Here is a 23,727-nt window from a genome sequence, read left to right as displayed (position 1 = left end):
AGAGTCTAACCATTAGAGGAGGCCTCACTGGGCAACAATTTGGTATGTAATCACATCTTATACTTCCTTCAAGGACGGTATGTATTCGTGGCTCATGCTTATTCTTGGGCTTTCTAAAGCCATGGAGGTAACTTTCTTGTGTGATGACGTAACGACTCGCTAGGTCGTTATGGGGATTGTGACCATTTTACCCTTGCTAATACCCTCCCGAGAATATAAATGAGCTTAATGAGAACTCAAGGAGTTAGAAGTAAAAAAAAACTGAAACTTGAGTTGTTTGTTGTTGTGCACTGTCTGAAACTTGTCTTCATTTACGTTGGGGGTGACTTAGTAAATTTGACCTCCGTTGGAAATTGAGGCCTCGGGTGAGTCTGTAACATGTTTTTACATTGATCTGCATGTTTAGTTTGTGTTTGTAGGGCCTCAAATTGATATTAGGGTGTTGGGTGAAAATCTAGTGAAAACATCATAGCTCACTGGTCTATTTAGACCGCTGCAGCGGTGGTAATACCGCTGTAGCGAGTCCGCCGTAGCGGGCTAGGGTTGCCGCTGTGAAAATAGGGAGATTAAATGAGGTCCGCCATAGCGGGATTGCCGTAGCGAACGTCAACCGCTGCAGCGGTCGACGGGAGGCAGAAACTGTATTTTATTTTCTATATTTCGAACCCATTCCCCACATACTATCAAAAATAGTTCCTAAGAAATATTAAGGCGATTTTTGTAAGGCTAGGGCACCACTCTTCATCAAGGTAACTCTCAACCTTTATCTTCATTCATTCCATAATCATCTTAAGTCCCTACATCATCTAAGGTTCTTTAATGGTGATTTGAAAGGTTAGAACCCTACAATTTATGAAACCCTTGAATAATGAATGGGTTATTGATTTTATTGTTGTTTAATCATCTAGGAGTATAGATTATCACTTCCTGGGATGAGAATTTGATTATTAATGGTGGAAATTATTGATTGAAACTTAGGGTTCCAATAAAAATGGAAACTTTAGCAGAAAAATTATTCGAAATGGCATGAATTGATTAGGAAACTGATAAATGGGAATAGGCTGATTGTTGGGGTTGACTTTATGATGAATTCACACTTAGTGATAGTTCATCCATTGGAAAGGATAGAAGTAGTTGGGTTCTCTTCCCCAATTATTGTTTATTTGAGTAGGTGATTCATTACTCACTTAGCGTTATGATTGCTAGACTTTGAACGTTCTGAAGCTTTGCGAAAGGGGACAGCTATTGCGGAGTGATTCCATTGTTCCAGTTTGGCTTTGAGGTAGGTTATGGTCTACTTGAGTTAGACTTTGATTAGTTGAATGTATATGTAATAGAATTGATGGGAGAAAGCATGTATAGGTCTTCGGAAATGAATTCTGGCTGGAAATTTCTAGGTTGGTACTGGTTTATTGATTTTGTGGGTTGGTCACCATTACTTTATGTATTGCACCTGAGGTGGAATTGTTGTGATATGAGAAGGAAGGAGTTAATAAATACTCTTCTTGTGATTGAGATGATTTTATATTCACATTGATTGATGAGCTGATTTGTTGAGTCTTGATTGATTTGTGGCATGGTGCCTTGTGTTCTTGACTTTGATATTATTGACTGATCTTATTCCATATTTACTGATGAACTAGAAATAAGTCAAGAAACACATTGTGATGAAAAACAGAATATATATAGTATATATGAAAAAGGCACATTTGACAGGGGGTGAGAATATGGCCTAGTTATGGCTCATGATCCAAGGTCAGTTCCGGAGCGAGTGGTACATGGACACCACGGGTCCCCTGCAGGTCATGACTATTTGGGGAAACAATACTATTTAGCATGTGTGTACATGGTTGAGATACTTTCATTATTGCATTGCGTTGCATCAGACTCATATTATTTCTGTGTTGGCTACTTTATGTTGATAACATTATTTTGTTATGTGTAGTTGTGCCTATCTGCCTATTTTGTTAATTTTATGAACGTATGCATGATACTAATATTAGTCGGCCTATGATATCTACCGGTACATAGTGTTTGTACTGATACTATCTTGCTGCACTTTTTATTTGAGCGCATTGTATCAGGCGCCCGAGACTTCGTCCGGCACCTCATATCTGGCGCGAGGCCGCTCCGATCGTATCCGAGGCGAGCTTATCCATGCCATGCAGCCTGAAGATTTTCCTTATTTGATGTTTACTTTCATTCCAGACATTACTTACATTTATAGATAGTTGTTCGTTTTTTAGACAGTTATGTTTTAGAGTTCTTGTACGATGACTTTCCGATTTTGGGGTTGTAAGAGTTAGATTTTTGCACTTTTATTTATTGATGGCATGACTAGACAGAATTATGATTTAATTCTGGTTATTGATTGATAATTGTTTAAATGGTTTGATAATCGGTTAAGGGGATGGTTCACCCACTAGGAGATTTAGTGTGGGTGCCACTAACGGCTACTTGGGTCGTGCCAGATGAGTATAGTAGTAGCACTTCTATCCATTTATGCGATTCTATTCTAGTGGTATTACTTGATTCATTTGGGCATGCATGTGGAATATGAGCAAAATAGTGTGGGGGATACCTTTGTATTTGACCCCGGTGTTGACTTGGGAGTGACTCATTTTTTAAGGTGGGCTAGTGTAATGATTACACCCTTGTCTTGGGTTGGGCTTGTTTGTAAACTTGCACTTAGCCGTGAGGGAGGTCACTCTTTTCTAGACTTAAGGGGAGATATGTGCCTTTTTATTGTTAGGACCAATGAGAACTTGCATGATTGTTTTCCTTAATGCATTGGTTCTTTTGACCTACCCCGTTGTTCCATTATCTTGAATAGCCAAGTGTCTTTGGCATTATATAGATTCATACTCTTTTGATATCTTTGTGATGCTTGGTTATATCATAAGAGTGAGCCATTTAGTGTGTTGGTTACATGCTTTGCTTACTTTAGGTATTATCATTTGCCTTATAATGATTACCTTATTTGTTGTGTGAGAGGTTATGCACTCATACTCTTCTATGTCTTGTAAGGTACAGATTCGAGAACGAATCCTTTTCAAGAAGGGGAAGATGATACGATCCCGATGAGCACACATGATTCAAATTGCTTCACCTGAGGTCGAGCCAAGGAACTCCAAGCCCTACAAGACATGTTGATGCAAAAAGAGTCTTTTGAGACATTTGAGGAGCTTTATAGGAGAGCGTATGATGTATGGATGATTGTTTGGTCGCGTGGAGTGAAGATAAGATGGAGGGGAACCATGGTGGCTAGCCATGCAAAGAGGCTATTCGCTAAATTCAAGCCATCAACCATAAAGAAGACTACCAAACATGGCTCTTGTTTCATTAAGGGTATTTTTGTAATAACTAGCCTAATCTTCTTTAGCATAATAGTATAAATACTACACTTAGTTATTTCATTACTTAGATTATGTTGAGATTATGTTGAATTGAGATGAATACTCTAAATTGAGTGATAGTTTGTTTGATAGAATTAGTGCTAATCTAGTGATTAGTGATAGTTAATCATGGTGAATTCCATTGTTGGCTATGAAACCATTTTCCATTGATTTTCAATTGATTTGTTCATTTGTGGATTCATTTGGATTATTCTTGGTTGATTATCAAATAGTAATTCTTGGTTGATTATCAAATAGTATAGGTTCGTTAGTAGGAATAAACTAGGATAGTTTAGGTTTCATATACCTAAGTTTGCCTATAATTCTTTTACTAGTTAGGTCTTACTCTATCTTTCTATTTATCATTCCAATTTCTTCACTTCTCATCTTTGATTTCTAATCTATCTTTAGTTTCCGCGTATTTGTTGTTGAATCCGTGTCTTCCACAAGCCGGATCGTATCATATATTTGCACCATTTTTTAACAGCAAGGATATATATATCACTTTTTTAACGGGAATATATCTCCTTAAATCGCAAAACTGGAGGTATATTTGCACCTTTGGCCATTAAATAAAGAAAGTAAATGACCAAAGTTACTTTTATGGCTTCCAATAGGTTAAAAAATTGTCACTGTGGTAGCTAGCTTTTTAACAAAAGGAGGATGATCACTAAAGTCCATAAAATTGACTATGACTTAAATGACAATATTATAAATTTGACTTTAGTAGTGTCCTGTCCCATAGATACATGAATGTGAGAGTAGGTAGCAATCCTACTTTCAACGTGAAAGCCAATTCTCAAGGGTCCCTCCCATTGGTCCTTTATGAAACATTTTACAATGCCGTAGATGTGTAAGTATGAGGTGGTGTGTGAGGAAGTATTTAATTGAAATTAAAATGGGGGATCCATCACTTTGTCCTCCGGATGCTCATCCCTTTCTTCTTTTCGTGTCTTTTTCTTTCTCTTCCGTTTTCTCTCTCCTCTTTCCCCTTTTTTCTAATTTTTTTTTTTTTTAATCAATTTTAAAATTAATTTTATTAATCAAAATTCGTTAAGATATTCTTCAGTTTTATTATTCAATTTTTTAATTTTTCTTACAAATTCATTTAAACGCCGAACAAACTTAAAAGAAAATAATTGGTACTTGAAAAAAGTTTTTAATTTAAAAATTGATAACTAAAATGAATTTAGGATACTTTGGTATATATTCAATTCAAAGTTGCTACATTTCGCATTCAAAAAATTCAAAATTCTAAGTATCATCAAAGTAGACAATGAATCTAGGGGTGTGAAAAAAAATTAGTTTAACCGATAAACTGAATCAAAAAAATGTTATTGATTTATGGATATCGAGTTATTGGGTCAATAATTTTTAAACGATTTTGCAATTTTTTTTAATTAGACTACCAATTCAATTTTCGTTTTTTAAATTTTTATTAACGGTTAAACCGATAACCCAATAAGGACATAAGGTCTTATTAAAATTACATTTTTAAGTATATTTCAGTATTTTTATGTGAAAGACGCGGGAGGCCAAAAATGTTGTATTTGAAGACTTTGCTGGTTTAGTTTATAGGTTAAACAAGTTTTTTCACACCCCTCGAGTCAAGGTACTTCGATGGCACTTGAAATTTGGATTTATTGGGTGCAGAATGTAGCAACTTTGAATTGAATATATACCAAAAGAAAAAGAAAAAGAAAAAAGAAAGTCTGATAAATTTCCCAAGGTGTTTTTTACTTTCAGAAGTATCTTAAATTCATTTTTGGTTATGAGTTTTTACATTATCAACTTTTTTAAAAGTGCCAATTATTTTCATTTAAGCTTGTTCGGAGTTTAACTGAATTTTTAAAAGAAATTGAAAAACTGAATAATGAAATGGATGAATAACTTAAAGAATTTTGATTAGCATATAGTAGAATTGGTTTTAAGGTGCTATTTGTCCATAAAAATTATTCACTTTTTTCCGGAATTTTTTTTTACTTTTTTCTGGAATCAGCGTTTGGCCATGAAAATTCCCGAATACAACTTGAAGATTCCCGAATACCAAAAACTCAAAAAACCTATTTTTTCAAAAAAAAATATTATTTTTTCACTTTTTTACAACTACATTTCACCAAAAACTACAATTTCAAAAATTATGGTCAAACACACAACTCCAACTCCAACTCCAAAATTCCAAAAAAAAAAGTGAATTTTTTTTTATATTTATGGTCAAACGACACCTAAAATTGATGAAAAAAAAGAGAAAAGAGGAGAGAGAAAACTGAATAGGAAGAAAAAGAGGAGAATGAGGAGCATAAAGTGGTGGGTCCTCTATTTTAATATCAATTAAATACTCCTTCACACACCATGTCATATTTATGCCTCTACCATTGTAAAAAAACTTGTGTCGCTTGATCATGAATAATTTTTTTTTTTTATTTTGGAGTTGAATTTCGAGAATTATGTTTGGCTATAAAATTTCGAAATTCAACTTTAAATGTAATTCTAGAATTTTTCGAATTTTAAAAAACAACAAAAAATTATTTTCACTTTTTTCACTCAGAAAAATTCAAAAACAATTCAAATATACATTCATGACCAAACGCAACTTCAATTTTCAAATTCCATTTTAAAAACAAAATTACTTTTTTTCAAATTTCACAATTTTCAAGGCCTAACGGCCATTTGTATATGGAAAGGGGGGAAGAGTACTTGTTCAAAAAAGTTGTGGTTGTAGGTTTTTGACAATAGGAAGAAGGAAAGTTAAAGGTAGTCAAATGCACTTTGATAGTAAAGGCAAAGTGCAAAAGTAGTTACTCTCTTGGCCAAACCCATAGATAGCCCTTTATAGTCGTCAAAATTTTTCATTTAGACATCTCAATTAGATCATGTTTCATTTAGACACCTAAAGTAGGATCTAATTATATCATTTAGACATTTTTCGCTGACTTGGCAAGTTATGTGATGTTTACACAAAGCAGGCGTGGGAAGGCTAAAAAACAGTTTTTTATTTTTTTATTTCCTCCTTCTTCTTCTTCTTCTCATCTTTATTCTTTTCTCTTTCTTCTCCACTTAATATTCTACCATTAACAAACATTCCACCATTGCTATCTTGTTCCACCGGGAAAAAAAAAATGAAGACCGCCACCATTCTCTGAGAACATTGTATAAAATCAAAATAAAAAATGAATGTTGATTTTTTAAAAAAATCACCCATCCCCTGCTCGTCTTCTTCTCCGGTGACCCTCCCCCCCCCCCACCCCCACCTCATCTTCTTCCCCACCGATCCTTCCTCCTCCTTGAAAATTCTGCCTAAATGCCACACGTAATCAGTTAATTGGCTATTTTGCCACATCATCGGCGAGTGTGTTACAACCTCTTTACATATTTGACTGAGTCAGCGAAAAGTGTCTAAATGGCACGGTTGGGCCCTACCTTAGGTGTCTAAATGAAACAAGATTTAGTTAAGGTGTTCAAGTGAAAAATCTTGACGACCACAAAGGGTTGTCAATGTATTTGGCCTACTCTCTTTAACAATATCTACATACATAAAAAAGTTAATTTATTAAGCAAACATATTTATAATCATTAGTAAATATGCAATACTCCATTAGATGTAATAATTTGCACTAATTTAAGTCTCCAGATCCATCTTTGGAATGAAAGAAAAACTCTTGTGCGAGAATTGATTTTTTGTCCATTCATAGAAAAGGAATTAACATTTAGGTTGTTTTTGGCATGGAGGAAAACATTTTCCGGAAATTGTTTTCCCACTTTTCTCATGTTTGGTTGGTCAAAATTATTGAAAAATATATTTTCTTACGAAAAATAAATTTCTTAAAAATGAAAAATATGACATCCTTTGATAGAAGTAGGAAAACGAGTTTCATAAATATATCTCACATTAATTATCTCCTCCACACCCTCCAATACACCCACCTCTGCCCCCACTCTCATAGCCCCACCACTCACTCCTACCAGCCACCTCATGCATCCTCATAGTGTTTGCTTAGACTATACAAGATATTTTTAGGCTAATTTTGTCTGCATACTTATCAATACCAAAAAATAAGAAAAAATCACTTATTTTCTAAGAAAATATTTTCCGTGAGAAATATTTGCTTTCATTCCAAACATACCCTAATTGAACAAAGATTTATCTCCATGTTTTAGGTGGGGTTGATTGTGTCTATTGAAGACGTCTCTTCCACATTAGCGTTTCCACATTAGCGTACAAACATATGGATGCGGTTTCATTGGACCACTGACCTCGCAAGGAGTTAAGCTAAGCACATTATAATCACGAATTGCATAGATCCATCAAGCACATTTTCCATTTCTTTTGTTTTTTACTTTTTTAAAAAAAAATAATAATTTGTTTTTCTGCACCACAACTACGATGATGTATCCAAATTTAGGGATAATATATTATACATACAGATACTCAAACCTGTCGCAAGAAATAGGGTATGAGGTAAAGCTATCATAAAAAGATAGAGTAAATGATAAAATAAGATTATTAGATAATAAGCAACGAGAAATGAGAAGAAGAAAAGGTAACAATATAATGCGATCACACCAAATAGGTTGTTATATAAAATTGAACCTTTCGTTATGGATTTAACGTTATGATATAATAAAATTTAAGTAACAATTAAAACAAACATTGTATTTAAATTAGCTGACAGAAGCGAGTCTGAGATTGTTTGGGCATGTGAAGAGCAGATGCGAAGGTGCCCCAATAAGGAGGTGTGAGAGGTTGGATATAGTGGGTTTGTGGAGAGGTGGATGTAGGTCGAAGAAGTATTGAGAGAGGTGATTGTACAGGACATGGTGCGACTTCAGCTTACCGAGGACATGAACCTAAATGAGAAGGTATGGAGGTCATAGATTAGGGTAGAAGGTTAATAGGTCGTTAAGCGTTGGCTCGCTTTTCGACGGGATTAGGCTTGGTGATAGTCAGGAGCACTGTGTATGTCATAGTATTAGCCTTATTCATATAGTTTCTTGCTTTTCATGTCTGTCACCATCTGTTGTTTATTGTGTTTCATTTATCGCACCATTTCGTTGTTGATACTGTCTTTTTTCTGAATGCTTTGTACTGCTTTCCTTATTAGTTGCCATGTTTTCTTCACTGTCGTATTTATTTTTTCATAACTACTCTGATTTGCTGCACTTGAGCTAAGTGTCTTTCAGAAACAACCTCTCTATCTCCACGAGGTAGTAGTAAGATTTGCATACATTCTAGAGTTAATTCCCTAAATGGTCACCCATGTTTTAGGAATTGCCTCCTAAAATCACTTTTATTTCTTTTAGGACCAGGATATCACTCAACTATCATTATTTTCCTTAGAATATAACTAAACACCACAAAATCCTCTTCTCCTAAGTGGCATGCCATGTCACATTAAAACTCTATTTTTTTTTTTTTGGTAATAAACTTATTTAACTCATAGAAACTCATTTAATCCAACTCAACCCATGTCTTATGTCCAATTTAGACCAAAATATCAAAAGAAGCTATATTATACTTGATTTTATATGGGATGAAACCATGGGAAGACAAAAAGGTTTGATACCCAATTTTATACCCGTTATTTTGCAGTAGTTTGGGGAGTTTGGACAACGAACAGAGGTTTCCGCAACTTCTTTGAAAATTCTTGCAAACTTCAACAACCAAACTAGCTAGAACAAAATCAACAAATTTATAATTAATATTTGTCCAACTTCTGGGAAAAAAATTTGTTAGGACAACTCGTAGCATACAAAAACCTTAGGGTCGTTTGGTAGCTGGACAAGAGACAAGTTTACAAGTTATTCATGTATTAATTTTTGCATTAACTTATACCATGTTTGGTAGCTAGTAAAGAGACATCTTAGGACCCGTTTGGCCATGAGAATTTTTCACTTTTTTTTCCTGAAAATTATTTCACTTTATTTGAAAATTAATGTTTGGCCATGAAAATTCCAAATACAACTTGAAGTTGTATTTGAAATTTGAAAAATACCTAAAACCTTGTTTTCACTTTCAATACATTCAAACAATCAAATATTCTCACTTTTTTCCATCTTCAAAATTTCAAATAAAATGAAAAATTTGGTTTTCATGGCCAAACAAACTGTATTATTTCACTTTATTTGAAAAAATTATTCATGTATAAAATTAGTACACGTTTGGTTTGCAAATTTAAAACCCGCAATTCCAAATACAACTTATTTTTATTCAAGTAGTATTTACAAATTTGAAATGACAATATTACCCTTTATCATTCCCCAAAACCTTGTTTTCTAAACTGTTTTTATATAATTTGTATATAATATTTTTTTTAAATCAAATATTTTAATTTAATTGTAAATAAATTAATTTTAAGAAGTATATAATATTTTTTAACTTTTAATATACAACTCCATCTTCAAAAAACCTTTCAAATAAAATGAAAAATATTTGGTTTTCATGGCCAAAAACGACTACTTAGAGTTAAACATCTTAATAATGAATAAAAATAAAAAGTTGTCCACCATACGCATACTTATAATATTTTATTAACCGCGTTGTAATTGTAGATAGTTTGTGTTCAGGAATAAATTATTCATATATAAAATTAGTACGACGTTTGGTTATGTCCAAGAACTCACACCTTTAGAAACGTACTTTTTACCAAATTTATAGAGAAAGTTTAGGTTTTTTGTTTATGCTTTAATACATGGTATCCATGTTTCGTAAAAAGTATTCTGTCTATCTATCAGATAAAATCTATTTATTATTTTAATTAGGTCTAAATCGGTGACATGGGTTGGGTTGGTTTAAAGATAGAAATAACAAAATATAATTTTAATGAATAAAAAGTTGAAATATTCGACAATTACCCTTATCATTCCCCTAAAACATGGGTGACTATCTAGCGACATTCTACCATCCCAAACTTTCCTTTCCTAACAAAACCATCCAAACAAGTTTTTATATAATTTGTATATAATATTTTTTTAAAATAAATAATATTTTAATTTAATTGTAAATAAATTAATTTTAAGAAGTATATAATATTTTTTAACTTTTAATATAACAAACCAATATCCAAAGAAATATTTATGCATAAGTAAATATTTATGCATAAGTAAAATTATTTCTTAATCTTTCCGAATTGAAGTAGGATAAGCATTTGCTGATATAATCCTTGGTTTTAAAGTTAAATACAACAATCATAATGCCATAAAACAAGAAAATTTATGACATTGCTTCAAATCACAAAATATCTTTAAGATATTGTCAATGGAGTTATTGTTGACCTTTTTTCATTTTAACTTTAAAACCAAGAATTACATCAGCAAATGCTTATCCTACTTCAATTCGAAAAAGATTAAAAAATAAAAATATTTTCGATTTTATTAGAAAAAAAGAATTTTATCGTTATCTAAATGAAAATTAATTATGTGATTACTATGATCTTATATATATATGATATATATTATCAGCTAAAAAGCATATGAGTAATTTTATTTTAATTGATAAAATGAGATTAAGAAGAAAAGAAACTATCTCCTTCTTTTTTATTAGGTAAAGAGGTTTTAAAAGAAAAGAACAAGAAAAGGTTTCTTTAAAAATAATATTTTTATAAAAATAATATGCTTAAAAAGAAAAGAAATAATATATTTATTAGAAAAAGTGCATTTTTGACCCAATTAAATAACAGTAGGAGTATTTTTGTTCAATTTCATATGGTTTAAGGGCATCGTTGAACTAAAGTATGAACGGAGGGTATTTTTGTTCATTGGCGGATATTTTTGACCTCTTTCCGTTTAATAAATGGGATATACTAGCTCACTCGAAAGAAAAAAGAAGAAGAGTGGAAAATCACAAGAAAAGTCCTACCCCGGGTCCCACATGTACCCGGATATAATTTGCGTGTCAGCTTCTTTTCTCGGATCGTCTGTACGAATGATATGTACATTTCTTGACCCGACCCATATTTTGTCCCCATTACCCATACAATTCCATCCATATTAAATGTATTTAAAACTAGACTAATTTTTACTCCAATATTATATTGACACTTGCCATTGATGTGTGCCTTTCCTATCTAAACTAATAAAATTGGGTTTTGACTGTTCATTTTACAAAAGCTTCATCTTTTTTTCAAGAATTAGCTCATAAAAGTCACTGGGGTTTTGATAAGTTTTTTATTCTTCAAGTAAGATTCCAACTTTGTATGATTTTGGTAGGTTCTTGAAGTTTGTTATGTTATGAAAAGCAGCATATCTGGGTTTTGACTGATCATTCACAAAGCTTTATTATTTTCAAGAATTAGCTTTGTTGGTTCTTGGAGTAAAGATTGTGAATTTGGATGATTGGTTTGGTGGGGGTTTTAAGTTTGTTACAATATGGAAAGCAGCAGAGCAGGACAACTTGTTGGGAAGGATATTCATGGTTTTCACACTCTGCAAGGTATTACTATCTGTTACTTTGATTTTTTGCTAGTTTTATGCAAGAAATGCATGGTTGTGTAATTCTGAAAGAAGAGAAGTTCACTGCAATTTAGGGGTTAACTTTGAATTAGGTACCAAAAAGATTAAGGTAGGAACATGTAAGACTTAATGCTAAAAGTAAAAAAAGGAGAGCTTGGTGCACTAAGCTCCCGCTATGCGTGGGGTACGGGGCTACGGACCACCAGGGTCTATTGTACGTGACCCTGCATTTCTGGAAGAGGTTGTTTCCCACGGCTCGAACCCCGTGACCTCCCGGTCACATGGCCACGACTTTACCAGTTAGGCCAATTAAGGTAGGAACATGTAAGGCTTAATGCTTAGAGAAATCCCTGGAAGTATGACATATAAAGTTTGTTGGAATATTATCACAACAACAACTAAGAGTTAATCCAAAACAAAGTTAAGATGCAATAATTTTACCTTTTCACTGGTTAACCTACCACAACATTCCCTTATATGGAATAGGGATTGACTCAACGTAGGTGGAGTAATAATATCAATTTTGTGTATGAAAATTAGTGATATGTCTAAGCGACTAATTGGTTTCCTAGTATTCATTACAATGGTTAATATGCTGTAAGTTGTCATTCACATTTCTTCAATCTATCCTGAAAAAAATGACGCTTGAAGAAGTTTCTGCTGTTCCATATTTTAGTTTCATGAAATCTCTCCGCCACGTGATTAGCCTCTTAATGTAGATTATAATAAGACAGTTCTTATCAAAGTAACAAGGAGTTCCTTGATTTTGAGTAAACCGTGGAATGAGATTGAGGTCTGAGGACCAAGGGCAGAAGAGCACTTGGGTAACTTGGTGGGCTGGTTAAAATATATCAACATGATAAATTATCCTGAATACCAATTTTATCGACCAGTTTTTGGATAATGGTGGTGTCGGGACCAACTTCTGCATACTTCGACCATTTCGCCGGCCACATTTTACCTTTAACCAACACAGATATTGGGTAACGCTGTCCATCGAGACTTAGCCAAATGAGAAGAAACCACTTGTTTCCCTCTGTTGGGATATGAACTCTAATCTCCCATGGTTTTTATCTCATTTCATTGCCCTATAGGCCAAGCTCTTGGGGGCTTTATCCACCATAAAATGACAAGTGCATGAGAACAACATATGTTTTACTATGATTTTCATAAATTCAAACAATGTCCTTTTATTAAGTTAGACATGAAGATACATGTGGCTTTGCATGGCTATTAGAAAAACATGTTGCTTTGCACAAGAGCTGGCCTGCAACTTATAGTAATTGATTTGTGACAATCCCTGAACTGCAGAAAAAATAGGGAAATTACTTTATTACTCTAAAATCCATATCCGTAGTTGAGGATAGTGAAAAGGTCATTGTGTGATGGAAAGCACTGCAACTATTGATTTTTTTATTTTTTTTGTACAGTTAATGTGTCTCTACGTGCGAGATCAAGGGAAGTAGGCCAAAACATGCTAAGAACACTTGCTATTTATCTCTATTTTTGGATTTTAACTTCTTTTCGATAAATTGGATTTATCTTGACTTTTAAAGTACTTTAGATTATCTTGTGGAAGGATTGGCTGAATGTATGTTCATCCAAATCTTTCTTTTTATCTAATTGCTTGGTCAAGTTCCATAAATCAAACGAACAAGACTTAGTGTGGTGAAATACTCAGAAACCAGAACAAAGTAAATGTTGTTTCCTTGGCCAATTTGGTGAGTGAAGTATAATCAAGTGTGAAAGTGTTTCTAACAAATTATTAATTAAATGTGAGTGTACCCAGAACTTTTCTTTCCCTTTATGATAATTAGGAAGCCAGATCATCATGGAAATAAAACACAAGCTCCTGGATTCCTGAAAAATGAGAATGAAGTGATGGCCAAAAAAGGTCCCTTGATCTTAAAATGATTAGATGGATGTACGAACTCATAGTGTAGAGGCACAGCACTGCTAAGTTCATATCAGAATTTGCCTCTGACCTTTCTGCAATTGCTTGTAAATTTCACTTTTTGTTGACTTTCTTTTTTGAATCATCCTTGCTGATTAAAAGTGATACTCTCTATTGCATGCACAGATTTGGATATTCCCAGTATAATGGAAGAAGCGAAGATGAGGTGGTTCCGACCAAATGAGATCCATGCGATATTGTGCAACTACAAGTACTTCAACATCTTTGTCAAGCCTGTAAACTTGCCAACAAGTAAGTCCACTCTAAGCATGAATGCGTCGTTATGGTCTTTGTCTTGCTATGATTTCTTTCTTGTTTTGTGCATATGAGTTTAATATGAAAGGAAATGGACCAAACGAAGTCATACCCAGCACAAACTTAGTGCTTAGGATTACTTGTGAGTTATAACATTAACTTATTAAACCAATAAAAAACACTTACTTATTAAAAAAGGTATCAGTAAACTAAACTCCTTGGACAGGATAGATTCTATTGATTTATGTAATGTTCTCGTGTTCCAATACAACAGGTGGCACCATCGTGTTGTTCGATCGTAAGATGCTCAGGAATTTCCGCAAAGATGGTCATAACTGGAAGAAGAAAAAGGATGGGAAAACTGTAAAAGAAGCTCATGAACACTTAAAAGTGAGTGTCAAATGATCCCGAGTGTGTCAATACTTTCCATTATTGTTTGCTACCTTGCTTGTTATTTATCCAATGGACAGTTGCTCCTCATTGCGTTTCTGCTATATTTCCGGTTTCTGCCTTTTTGGTTATAGTTTCTGATTTGAAATCTCTTTGCCTTCTTTTTCGTGTACAAGTACAATTGATGTAATTGAACACTTGAATTTAAGATAATCAGAAAAACTCCGTTCCACTTTATCTATGTGGCTTCATCGTAGACATCTTGTATGCCACTTACTTTTGCTGAATGTACAGCTCTACTTTTGTTAACATTAGTTTTTCCCCCTGTACAAGGTTAGCAACCTTTGTCATACAGCTACTTACTGAGAAAAAAATGTCGCCTATCACATGCTATGCACGAGCTTTAAGTGACATAAGATAAGGGAGGTAAAAGTTTGTATAGGTGAATATTCAGTCAAACACCTCTTGTTGTCATTTGGATTCGGACTCAAGGTGCGGACTTGCTGAGGCTGATTAATGCATGTAGCAGACGGCATTGAATAATTTGAAATACACGCTCAAGCATAATCGATGGAAGACAATGTTAATAGATGAACATCTCTCCTATAATGCGTCATCCTTGACAGGTGAGAGCTTACTGTCACACTGAAACACAGAATCTGAGGAACTTCTAATTGCACAGTAGTTGACCATGCGACGAGTTTTGCGGTGGTCTGTCAATTATTCATCTACTGCTGCTACATGACTGAAGGTGGTTAGACATGGCACGAACCACTAAGAAAGCACAGTATAAACCCATCTATCAGCTGAAATATCTGGAGCTCATTCAGGAACAAGCTAGAATGGCTATGATCAATATTGTTGGAGCTAATTATGCATAAAGGATTAACCAATGCCCAAAATCGCATAACCAAACAATTGTTTTGCCAAAAAACTCAGGGAACTAAGACCAACTCTAGTATCACCTGTAGATACTGATATGCTTCTGTTTTTCTGCTATGTCTGAAGATGACTGTGAAGGCCTAGCTAGATTCAAAATGGCCAAATCCAATTAGCAAATTATCAATCTGCATTCATCTAGCTAAAGAGAGTTTCTAGTATCCTATTTGCTTTAGGGTTTAGAGTCATTTTAAAACTGCACATGTCTAGTTTTAATTGTTAATATCTAACTTGCTTTCTGCGGAACCTTTGGATAACTCGTCTTTCACATTAATCATTTTTTAAGAACACTTTACCATTAATTTTAGTTTTTTTCCCTTCATTCTTCCATACTATGTTTCTTTTGTCACTCCTACACCAGAACTGTGGGGTGTTTTATATTTGCAATTTGCAAGTGTATTTTCTTTTATAGTTTGATGCATAAAAATTGTTAGTCTTCTTGCTCAATGCATGCAATAGAATGTCTCCCCTGAAAAGCAAAGATGAGCTTTTTGTTTCAATTTTGTACTCTTCCCATCCATGTCTTATGCCTCTTCTCCATTTGAAATTGAGATGATTTGGTCTCTTCCAGAAGATACGTATCTTCAAGATCAAGATCAAGATCTTGAGTTGAGATTTGCAATCTTTTTTGTGCTGGTCAGATTCATTTTATTTCTTACTGCAGGTTGGTAATGACGAACGAATTCATGTATACTATGCACATGGAGAAGATCGCCCGACCTTTGTCCGGAGATGTTATTGGCTACTTGACAAGTATGAAATACATTTAATTGCTGCTAGCACCAAGCTGATAAGAGGGTTCCTCTTTGTTTTTCATTTCAATTAGCAACAATGATAAATCATTTGAGACATGATCCACTTACATGAAACAACCTATATCCTTTGAGTTTGATTTTGTCCATTGCTATGCTTGTATCAGGTCTCTTGAACACATAGTCCTTGTTCATTATCGCGAAACTCAGGAGGTTTGTTTCCTTTATCTTGGTAACTTCTTCAATACATATCACGTATGATAAAACAAAGTCCTTCATCAATACTTATTCGTATCTGCATGTTCTAGTTTCTTGTTGTCCTCGTTTAGACTTCCTGTGAAATAACTATCATTCATATACTTCTATATTTTTGGGATATAGACCATCAAGTTCTTAGGTTCTACTATTTCATATTTAGAAGAATGTCAAGTTGTCTGGCCATCTGAATTGATGTGTAGCAAATACTATTACATATACCGGCACTGCTATCGAACTGTTTGGACAACGCTTCACCAATATAACAGCTTTGAAAAGGGATAGAGAACATATATGCATACTTGGGAAATAACATCTCATTCCTTGCTTCTTTTTGGTGCCCTCATGAAGTTTCAGTTTGTATTTAAGATTGGATGTCATTCATAGAGAATGATATTATCTTGTAGATCCTCTACTTTTTGATATATTGCTTGTATACGGGAGATTTTCCCATTATTAATAAGACTATTTACTTTATCCGCAAAGTAAAAGGATTTTACCTCTACTGGAATAAATCCCTTTTTAAGTAGCTATAAATTACATCAGTGGTTTAATATAATTGCTGTCTATGTCTACTGTGCAGACACAGGGCTCTTCAGCAACCTCTGTTGCCAAGTGTTCTTCAGCCACTCCAGTTAATTCTAATTCCAGTTCAGATCCATCCAACCCATCTGGTTGGGTTTTATCAGAAGAATGTAATTCCGTGGATGAACGGGCGTACGGCGCCAGCCAACATGCACATTTAGGTACCGCAAATTGGCTTTCTAGAAATAATATGTTATTGGTATTTTATTTAATAGAATCTCAACTGCCTGAACTGAGCCATCTATGAATGGAGATGTAAGCAACATGTTTAATCCTTATGTATAGGTAGTCACTGCATAAATAAAATAACAGAATATTACTCTTGAAGATAATGGGGTATTTTTATTTTTAGGAACTTCTAATAATATATCATGCAACAAGATAGTAACCTACTTATGCTATTAGATCTTGGACGTGCTGTAATCTTGTAATGTCCTAATAAGTTAAAACCTATTCTCCCCTTTAGAATCGGGTGGGTTAAGTCATGTCTTCTACTCATTGCAGAGCCTAACAGGGATATGACCGCTAAATCTCATGAGCAGAGACTTCTTGAGATTAATACACTTGAGTGGGATGAGCTTTTGGCACCCAACGATCCTAACAAGCCAGTTACAACTCAAGAAGGTACCGTGGATTATAGTAGAATTCGCACGTGTAGCCTGTGAGAAGTTATTTGATCATTGACCTAATTCATTGATTGATCATCTTCCCTTTTGTAACCATGTACAGTGGGAGGAAGAGCTTCAGTCGGGCAACAGAGTCAATTTGAAGTTAATGGTTACAGCCTCAATGTAAGCGGTTCTAGTATGCGGCTTGATTCACTTGTACAATTCACCACCATCGAGCTTTTCTCTAGCTCATCTTTTGCTGCTACAGGATTAAGTTTAATGAAATTAATGTGAGGCCCTAATTTTTTGTTTAGTAGTAGGCAATAAGAAGAGTCTTGAAGGGTAAAATAGCAGAACAACGACTGCGCCTCAGTCCCAAGCTAGTTGGGGTTGGCTACATCAATCCTCATTCACCGGGCTGCCCTTTTTTTGTTCTCAAACATTTTTTTTTCTTTTTAAATAACTTCAACTGTTGAAGTCCGTGAGCTATCTTCTCCGTGTTCTGCAGATTTTGATATTCCCAAGTTACTTTTACATTACTCCAACGGACAACCATGATTAACCTTTTAGTTTAGGATGAATTAAAATTTGGACTCAGTTTTGAGTCCCCAAAGTTTCTACAGTGATATAATCATATAATAAGTATGTGTGTTTTTCGTTGCTCATACCACGCAATGGTCATTATTAGATAGATTCACACACCCATATAATGTGTCTGTGTTCGTGTCTCTGTTTGTGTCTGTATAAGTGTGTTGATATGCTTGTATCATTCCGTATACCTTTTAAGGATCTTGGTGGCAAAAGCCTTCAGAAAAAAGATTGGCTTTTACATCATTTCTATCTTATTGACCTAACCTGTAACTTCTGCTTTAAGTGTGTCCTTTCAATTATCAAGTTCTTCCATTAAATAATTCAACTCCTTCAATATTTAATTGGATTCCGTGTGATTATTAGTTTTTTCATTTTCTTTTGTATGGCTACTGATAATGGTGATTTGCAGGATGGCTCTTTATCTGTGTCGAGAGGACCTATAGCATCTTTAGAAAGTTTTGTTGGCCAAGTGGCTGGAAGTGATACTGTAAATTTTAATCCTTCAAATGACACGTCCTTCCGTTCCGGGGATGACCAGATGACTTCAAATCTTCAGAAGAATGAATCTGGAGTAATGACAGTGGGTGCAGGTGATTCCTTTGATAGTCTGAACAAGGATGGTCTCCAAACTCAAGACAGTTTTGGACGGTGGATCAACTACTTCATCACTGATTCTGCGGGATCTACAGATGAGATGATGACTCCTGAATCTTCAGTAACTGTTGATCAATCATATGTAATGCAGCAGATATTCAACATAACAGAAATATCTCCTTCTTGGGCTCTTTCAAGTGAAGAAACAAAGGTTCTTTTATGTCAAAGCCTTGCTATAATAGTATCAATTCACAAGAATAAAGCCTTCTCTCATGATAAGAGAGAAGGAATGCGCCATTCCCATTTTTTGATTAAAAAAGTCCTATTTGCATTCATTTATGAAAAAAAGCTAATTTATCAATCTCATTGTATTAACGGAATATTAGTACTTCATTAGACATGTCCTGGTTTGACATAACATAAGGTAACATTTCAGGTGACAATCAAGACCTAGCTTTCTTATCAAAAAGTAATTAAATAAACAAATAACTTAATTCAGCTTTGCATGCTTTTGCTAATGATTGCTTTTGTGAATTCGGCGCACTAAATTTATCAGAGAGAAAATTCACTCCTATAAACTTTTAGATTTACAGTGCCAATTTCTGCTTGGAGGTGAGAGTTCCAAGATGTGCGCCTTCTTTTTCATCTATGATCTCAACATTTATATTTTGTCTTAATCATTGCAGATCTTAGTGATTGGGCATTTTCCAGGAGGACAATCACAACTGTCAAAGTCAAATTTGCTCTGCGTATGTGCAGATGCTTGTTTTCCTGCAGAATTTGTGCAGTCTGGAGTATATCGTTGTGTAATTTCAGCTCAAGCCCCTGGACTGGTAAATCTATATTTGAGTTTTGACGGTAGCACACCGATCAGTCAAGTCATGACCTTTGAGTTTCGAGCTCCTTCAGCACCTAAATGGACAGCTCCTCTGGAGGACCAGTCTAATTGGGATGAATTTAGAGTTCAAATGAGGCTAGCTCATTTGCTCTTCTCTACATCCAAGAGCCTAAGCATTTTTTCCAGTAAAGTACACCAAGATTCTCTGAAAAACGCAAAGAACTTTGTTCGAAAATGTGCCCACATTACTGATAATTGGGCATATTTGATCAAATCAATTGAAGACAGGAAAGTCCCTTTCCTACATGCAAAAGACTGCTTGTTCGAGCTGTCTTTGCAAACCAAATTTCATGAATGGCTGTTGGAAAGAGTTATTCATGGGTGTAAGACCTCAGAGCGGGATGAGCAAGGTCAAGGAGTTATCCATTTGTGTGCTATCCTAGGTTATACTTGGGCTGTATATCCATTTTCCTGGTCAGGCTTATCATTGGATTACCGGGACAAGGATGGTTGGACAGCTCTTCACTGGGCTGCGCATTATGGAAGGTAATCCTTACTGCAGCTGAAGAATTTTGAAATCATTATTGTTTCATTGTTTAAAATAGTGTTATTAAAAGCCAACAAGCGACGAAGCGATGTGAAGTGAGGGGTTACCGCTTCACAAGTGAAGCCATGTGCAAAAAAATAAAAATAAAAAATGTTCACTTCAAATAATGACACCCAAAGTGATCCAACTGAAAATGGGCAGTTTTTTTAATCTCAACTTCTGAGGAGTTGGACTAATATAGGCTTTTACTAATATAGGTTTTATCATGACTTCGTTGCTCTTGCTATTTCTTATTTTCACGTTGTTTTGATTTGCTGCATCTGACTCTTTTCCCTTGTTTTCCTTGTTTTCTTTTGAGCCGAGGGTCTTTCGGAAACAGCCTCCCTACCTTCCAAGGTGGGGTAAGGTCTACGTACACTTTACCCTCCCCAGACCCCACATTGTGGGATTCAACTGGGTATGTTGTTGTACTATATGTTGAAATTAGCTATTTAGTTGCAATTTGATTATTATAGTACTAAATTCATGTATGTTTATCATTGTTTAATTTCCGTTAATTGCACCTTTACTATAGCATAGAAAAAAATGTGCGTTTTACTTCTTGCTTTTTGCTTCAAATCCCATGGAGGTTGTCACTTTTTTTGCACTTTCACTTTTAAGAACACTGGTTGAAATAGTTACGAATTTCAAAAAAACAAAAATAGCAGTGGTTGAAAAATATAACATGGAGCTTCTGCTGATTTAAGTATGTTTTTACTGCTGTCCACCAAATGTCTGATCGACGCTCCACCCCCTTCCTCCCTCCTCCACCATCCAAAAAGAGAATTTTTTTTTTAAGGACATGAAGACATTCTAGGGCAAATTTATTTTTTAATATTACAAATTTTTGCATATTGGTTGCTTAATTTTAGGAGTTTTGACTATCAGGGAAAAAATGGTAGCAACCCTTCTAGCCGCTGGTGCAAAACCAAATTTGGTGACAGACCCCAATTCAGAGAATCCTGGTGGATGCACTGCTGCTGATCTTGCATCTAAAAATGGTTTCGAAGGTTTGGGAGCTTATCTTGCAGAGAAGGGTTTAGTTGCACACTTTGAGGACATGACCTTGGCTGGAAATGTTAGTGGTTCACTGCAGACCACTACTGAACCTATAAACCCTGGAAACTTCACAGAGGAGGAGCTGTATCTAAAGGATACTTTGGCAGCTTATCGTACTGCTGCTGATGCCGCTGCACGTATACAGACTGCATTCAGAGAACATTCATTCAAAGTGCAGACCAAAGCTGTTGAGTCTTCAAATCCAGAGATAGAAGCACGTAATATAGTTGCTGCTATGAAGATTCAGCATGCTTTCCGCAATTATGAGTCCCGTAAAAAATTGGCAGCTGCTGCACGAATCCAATATAGGTTCCGAACTTGGAAAATGCGGAGAGATTTTCTTAACATGCGGCGTCATGCGATCCAAATTCAAGTAAGTAGCCCCATTTTCTGTTTCTTTCTCATAAGTCTGGCTGAATAGTTCCAGCCACCTCTTCCATCAAAAGATCTGAAGTTTAAACTGTTTCTTGTCTGGTTGATCCAAGTTAGTACTGTGTTCCATTTTTCTTAATTTTCAATTGATGTGCTCACTGAAATGAGGACATGAGGTGGGCATTGTGTTCATGAATTGGCAGAAGAGATTATACCTTTTTGTCTCCACGTTGATTTCCTCAAATCTCGTATATTGCAATTAACCTGCAAAGGATGCTCTTTCTTTTCAATATGCTACTTGATGCTATCCTCTTGACACTGCTTGGTGCTGTTACTGTAGACTGGTCCCTTTTTTTCCCCCCGGGGGGGGGGGGGGGTGTGGATAAGGTAAATAATTTTGTTAAGAAGACTGGACGAATTTAAATAGTTGAACCCACCTCTGGTTTATGCAGGCTGTGTTCCGTGGTTTCCAAGTCCGAAGGCAGTATCGCAAGATAGTTTGGTCTGTTGGGGTGCTTGAAAAGGCTGTCTTGCGATGGCGTTTGAAGAGAAAAGGATTTCGTGGTCTTCAGGTTCAATCTAGTCAAGAAGTTGATTTCAAGCCTGATGGTGATGTGGAGGAGGACTTCTTCCGAGCCAGTAGGAAACAAGCTGAAGAGCGTGTTGAAAGGTCTGTTGTACGAGTTCAGGCCATGTTTCGATCAAAGCGGGCACAAGAAGATTATAGGAGGATGAAGTTGGAACATAATAATGCTACTGTAAGGGAGCTCTTTCTTTTTTTCTTTTTTTGATAATTCGGGGTGACAAACTTCAAGATGTTATTCATCACTTGACATTTACCATATTTGCTCTTTTTGCAGCTGGAATACGACAGGCTTATCAATCCTGATATCCTGATGGGTTAACAAGATAACAAAGACATATTTCACTGAAATATTTGGAGCTGCAGTGGTATTATCAGTTACCCAGGCAAACAACCCCTCTCCAAAAAAGTATTGTGATATGCCCCTTCCACAAACGTGATTCCTATAGAACGAAAGAGTTGCCTGGTCGTAGCTACTGAGAAAAATAGGTTACGTGTGCTTATTTTGCATATCAATTTGTACATTGGTAGAGATCTTGTAAATTGGTAGATTGTGTTATCATCTCAGCTTCGACCGTCCAAGTGTTTTAGAAAAGTGTGGGTTGGCACTCGCAGTTTCCTGTTAAGAGTAAAAGCGACATGTTGTATCTGTGGCTAGGGGAGGTTAAGCTTGCTCTCGGTGAGCATCTGTCTGACTAAGATGTCCAATTATTGCAGTATTAATTTCATGATATGTAATGAATAGATGCTTTGACTATCCTTGTGATCAAATGGGGCATGGACCATAAGTGACCACATAGTCGAGTTCGTGTGAGCATGACAAACTCCTCGAAGATAGTCATGAACAATGATTTTGGATTCAATGGCACAATAAATAGTTTTGAGTTTGGATGCCTTGAATCTTGGTTTGCTTTCAATGAAAGCTTGAAACTTATGGAGAAAAACTTTAAGTCCAACAAACCCAAGAAATTGGCATAAACTTAATGGTCTTGGATTTGTTTGGGCATTAGGGATGGCAAGGGCGGGACAGGACAGGGCAGGCCAAATGTTAAACGGGGCTGTGCGGGGCGGGGCAGGAAGGGTCAAAACTGTTATTTTCAAAACATCAAATGGGGCAGGGGCGCAAGGCAGGTGGAAGGGCAGATGAAAGCTTTGGATAATTAATCTTTTGCTGCAATTCTAGTTGCAGAAGTTAGCTAAAATTGGGAATTTTCGGGAACAAAATGTTCTCGGGTTCGGCTGTTACGTTAATTAGAGCTTTGTATCTTTAAATTTAATAGCATGTAATTTGACAATAATTAGGAACTGCTTAGTTTTCTTGTAACAGTCACCTCCCAAAAGCTGTCAGAATTCAAGCATTACCTTAATCTTAGTCTCAGTAGGGAAACACTAATAATGGTTGCACTGTAATGTCATACTATGAAGTAATCTATGTGGGCTAAAATTAAATGACATCTATATTTCATATAGAAAACGTTAAGTTGGGTTGATGTCGAAAACGTTGAGTTCGGTTGAACCAAGTA

The 23,727-nt window shown here is 35.3% G+C and overlaps 1 protein-coding gene across 1 annotated transcript; it reads left to right on the top strand.

Annotated features, from left to right (window-relative positions):
• Positions 1 to 11,409: 11,409 nt before the first annotated feature.
• Positions 11,410 to 22,999, top strand: LOC132043923 (calmodulin-binding transcription activator 5-like). The gene is made up of 13 exons (XM_059434388.1): positions 11,410 to 11,823; positions 13,924 to 14,049; positions 14,327 to 14,442; positions 16,046 to 16,134; positions 16,301 to 16,346; positions 16,972 to 17,134; positions 17,478 to 17,597; positions 17,703 to 17,764; positions 18,582 to 18,977; positions 19,453 to 20,150; positions 21,079 to 21,622; positions 22,074 to 22,379; positions 22,482 to 22,999. The coding sequence occupies exons 1-13, from the start codon at positions 11,760 to 11,762 to the stop codon at positions 22,524 to 22,526; spliced, it is 2,775 nt and encodes a 924-aa protein (XP_059290371.1). The 5' UTR covers positions 11,410 to 11,759; the 3' UTR covers positions 22,527 to 22,999.
• Positions 23,000 to 23,727: the final 728 nt, after the last annotated feature.

This window comes from Lycium ferocissimum, unplaced genomic scaffold (assembly GCF_029784015.1).
Source record: "Lycium ferocissimum isolate CSIRO_LF1 unplaced genomic scaffold, AGI_CSIRO_Lferr_CH_V1 ctg3053, whole genome shotgun sequence".
Lineage (NCBI taxonomy): Eukaryota > Viridiplantae > Streptophyta > Magnoliopsida > Solanales > Solanaceae > Lycium > Lycium ferocissimum.
Note: the sequence above shows the minus strand (reverse complement) of the source record. Positions and strands in the feature narration are given on the sequence as shown.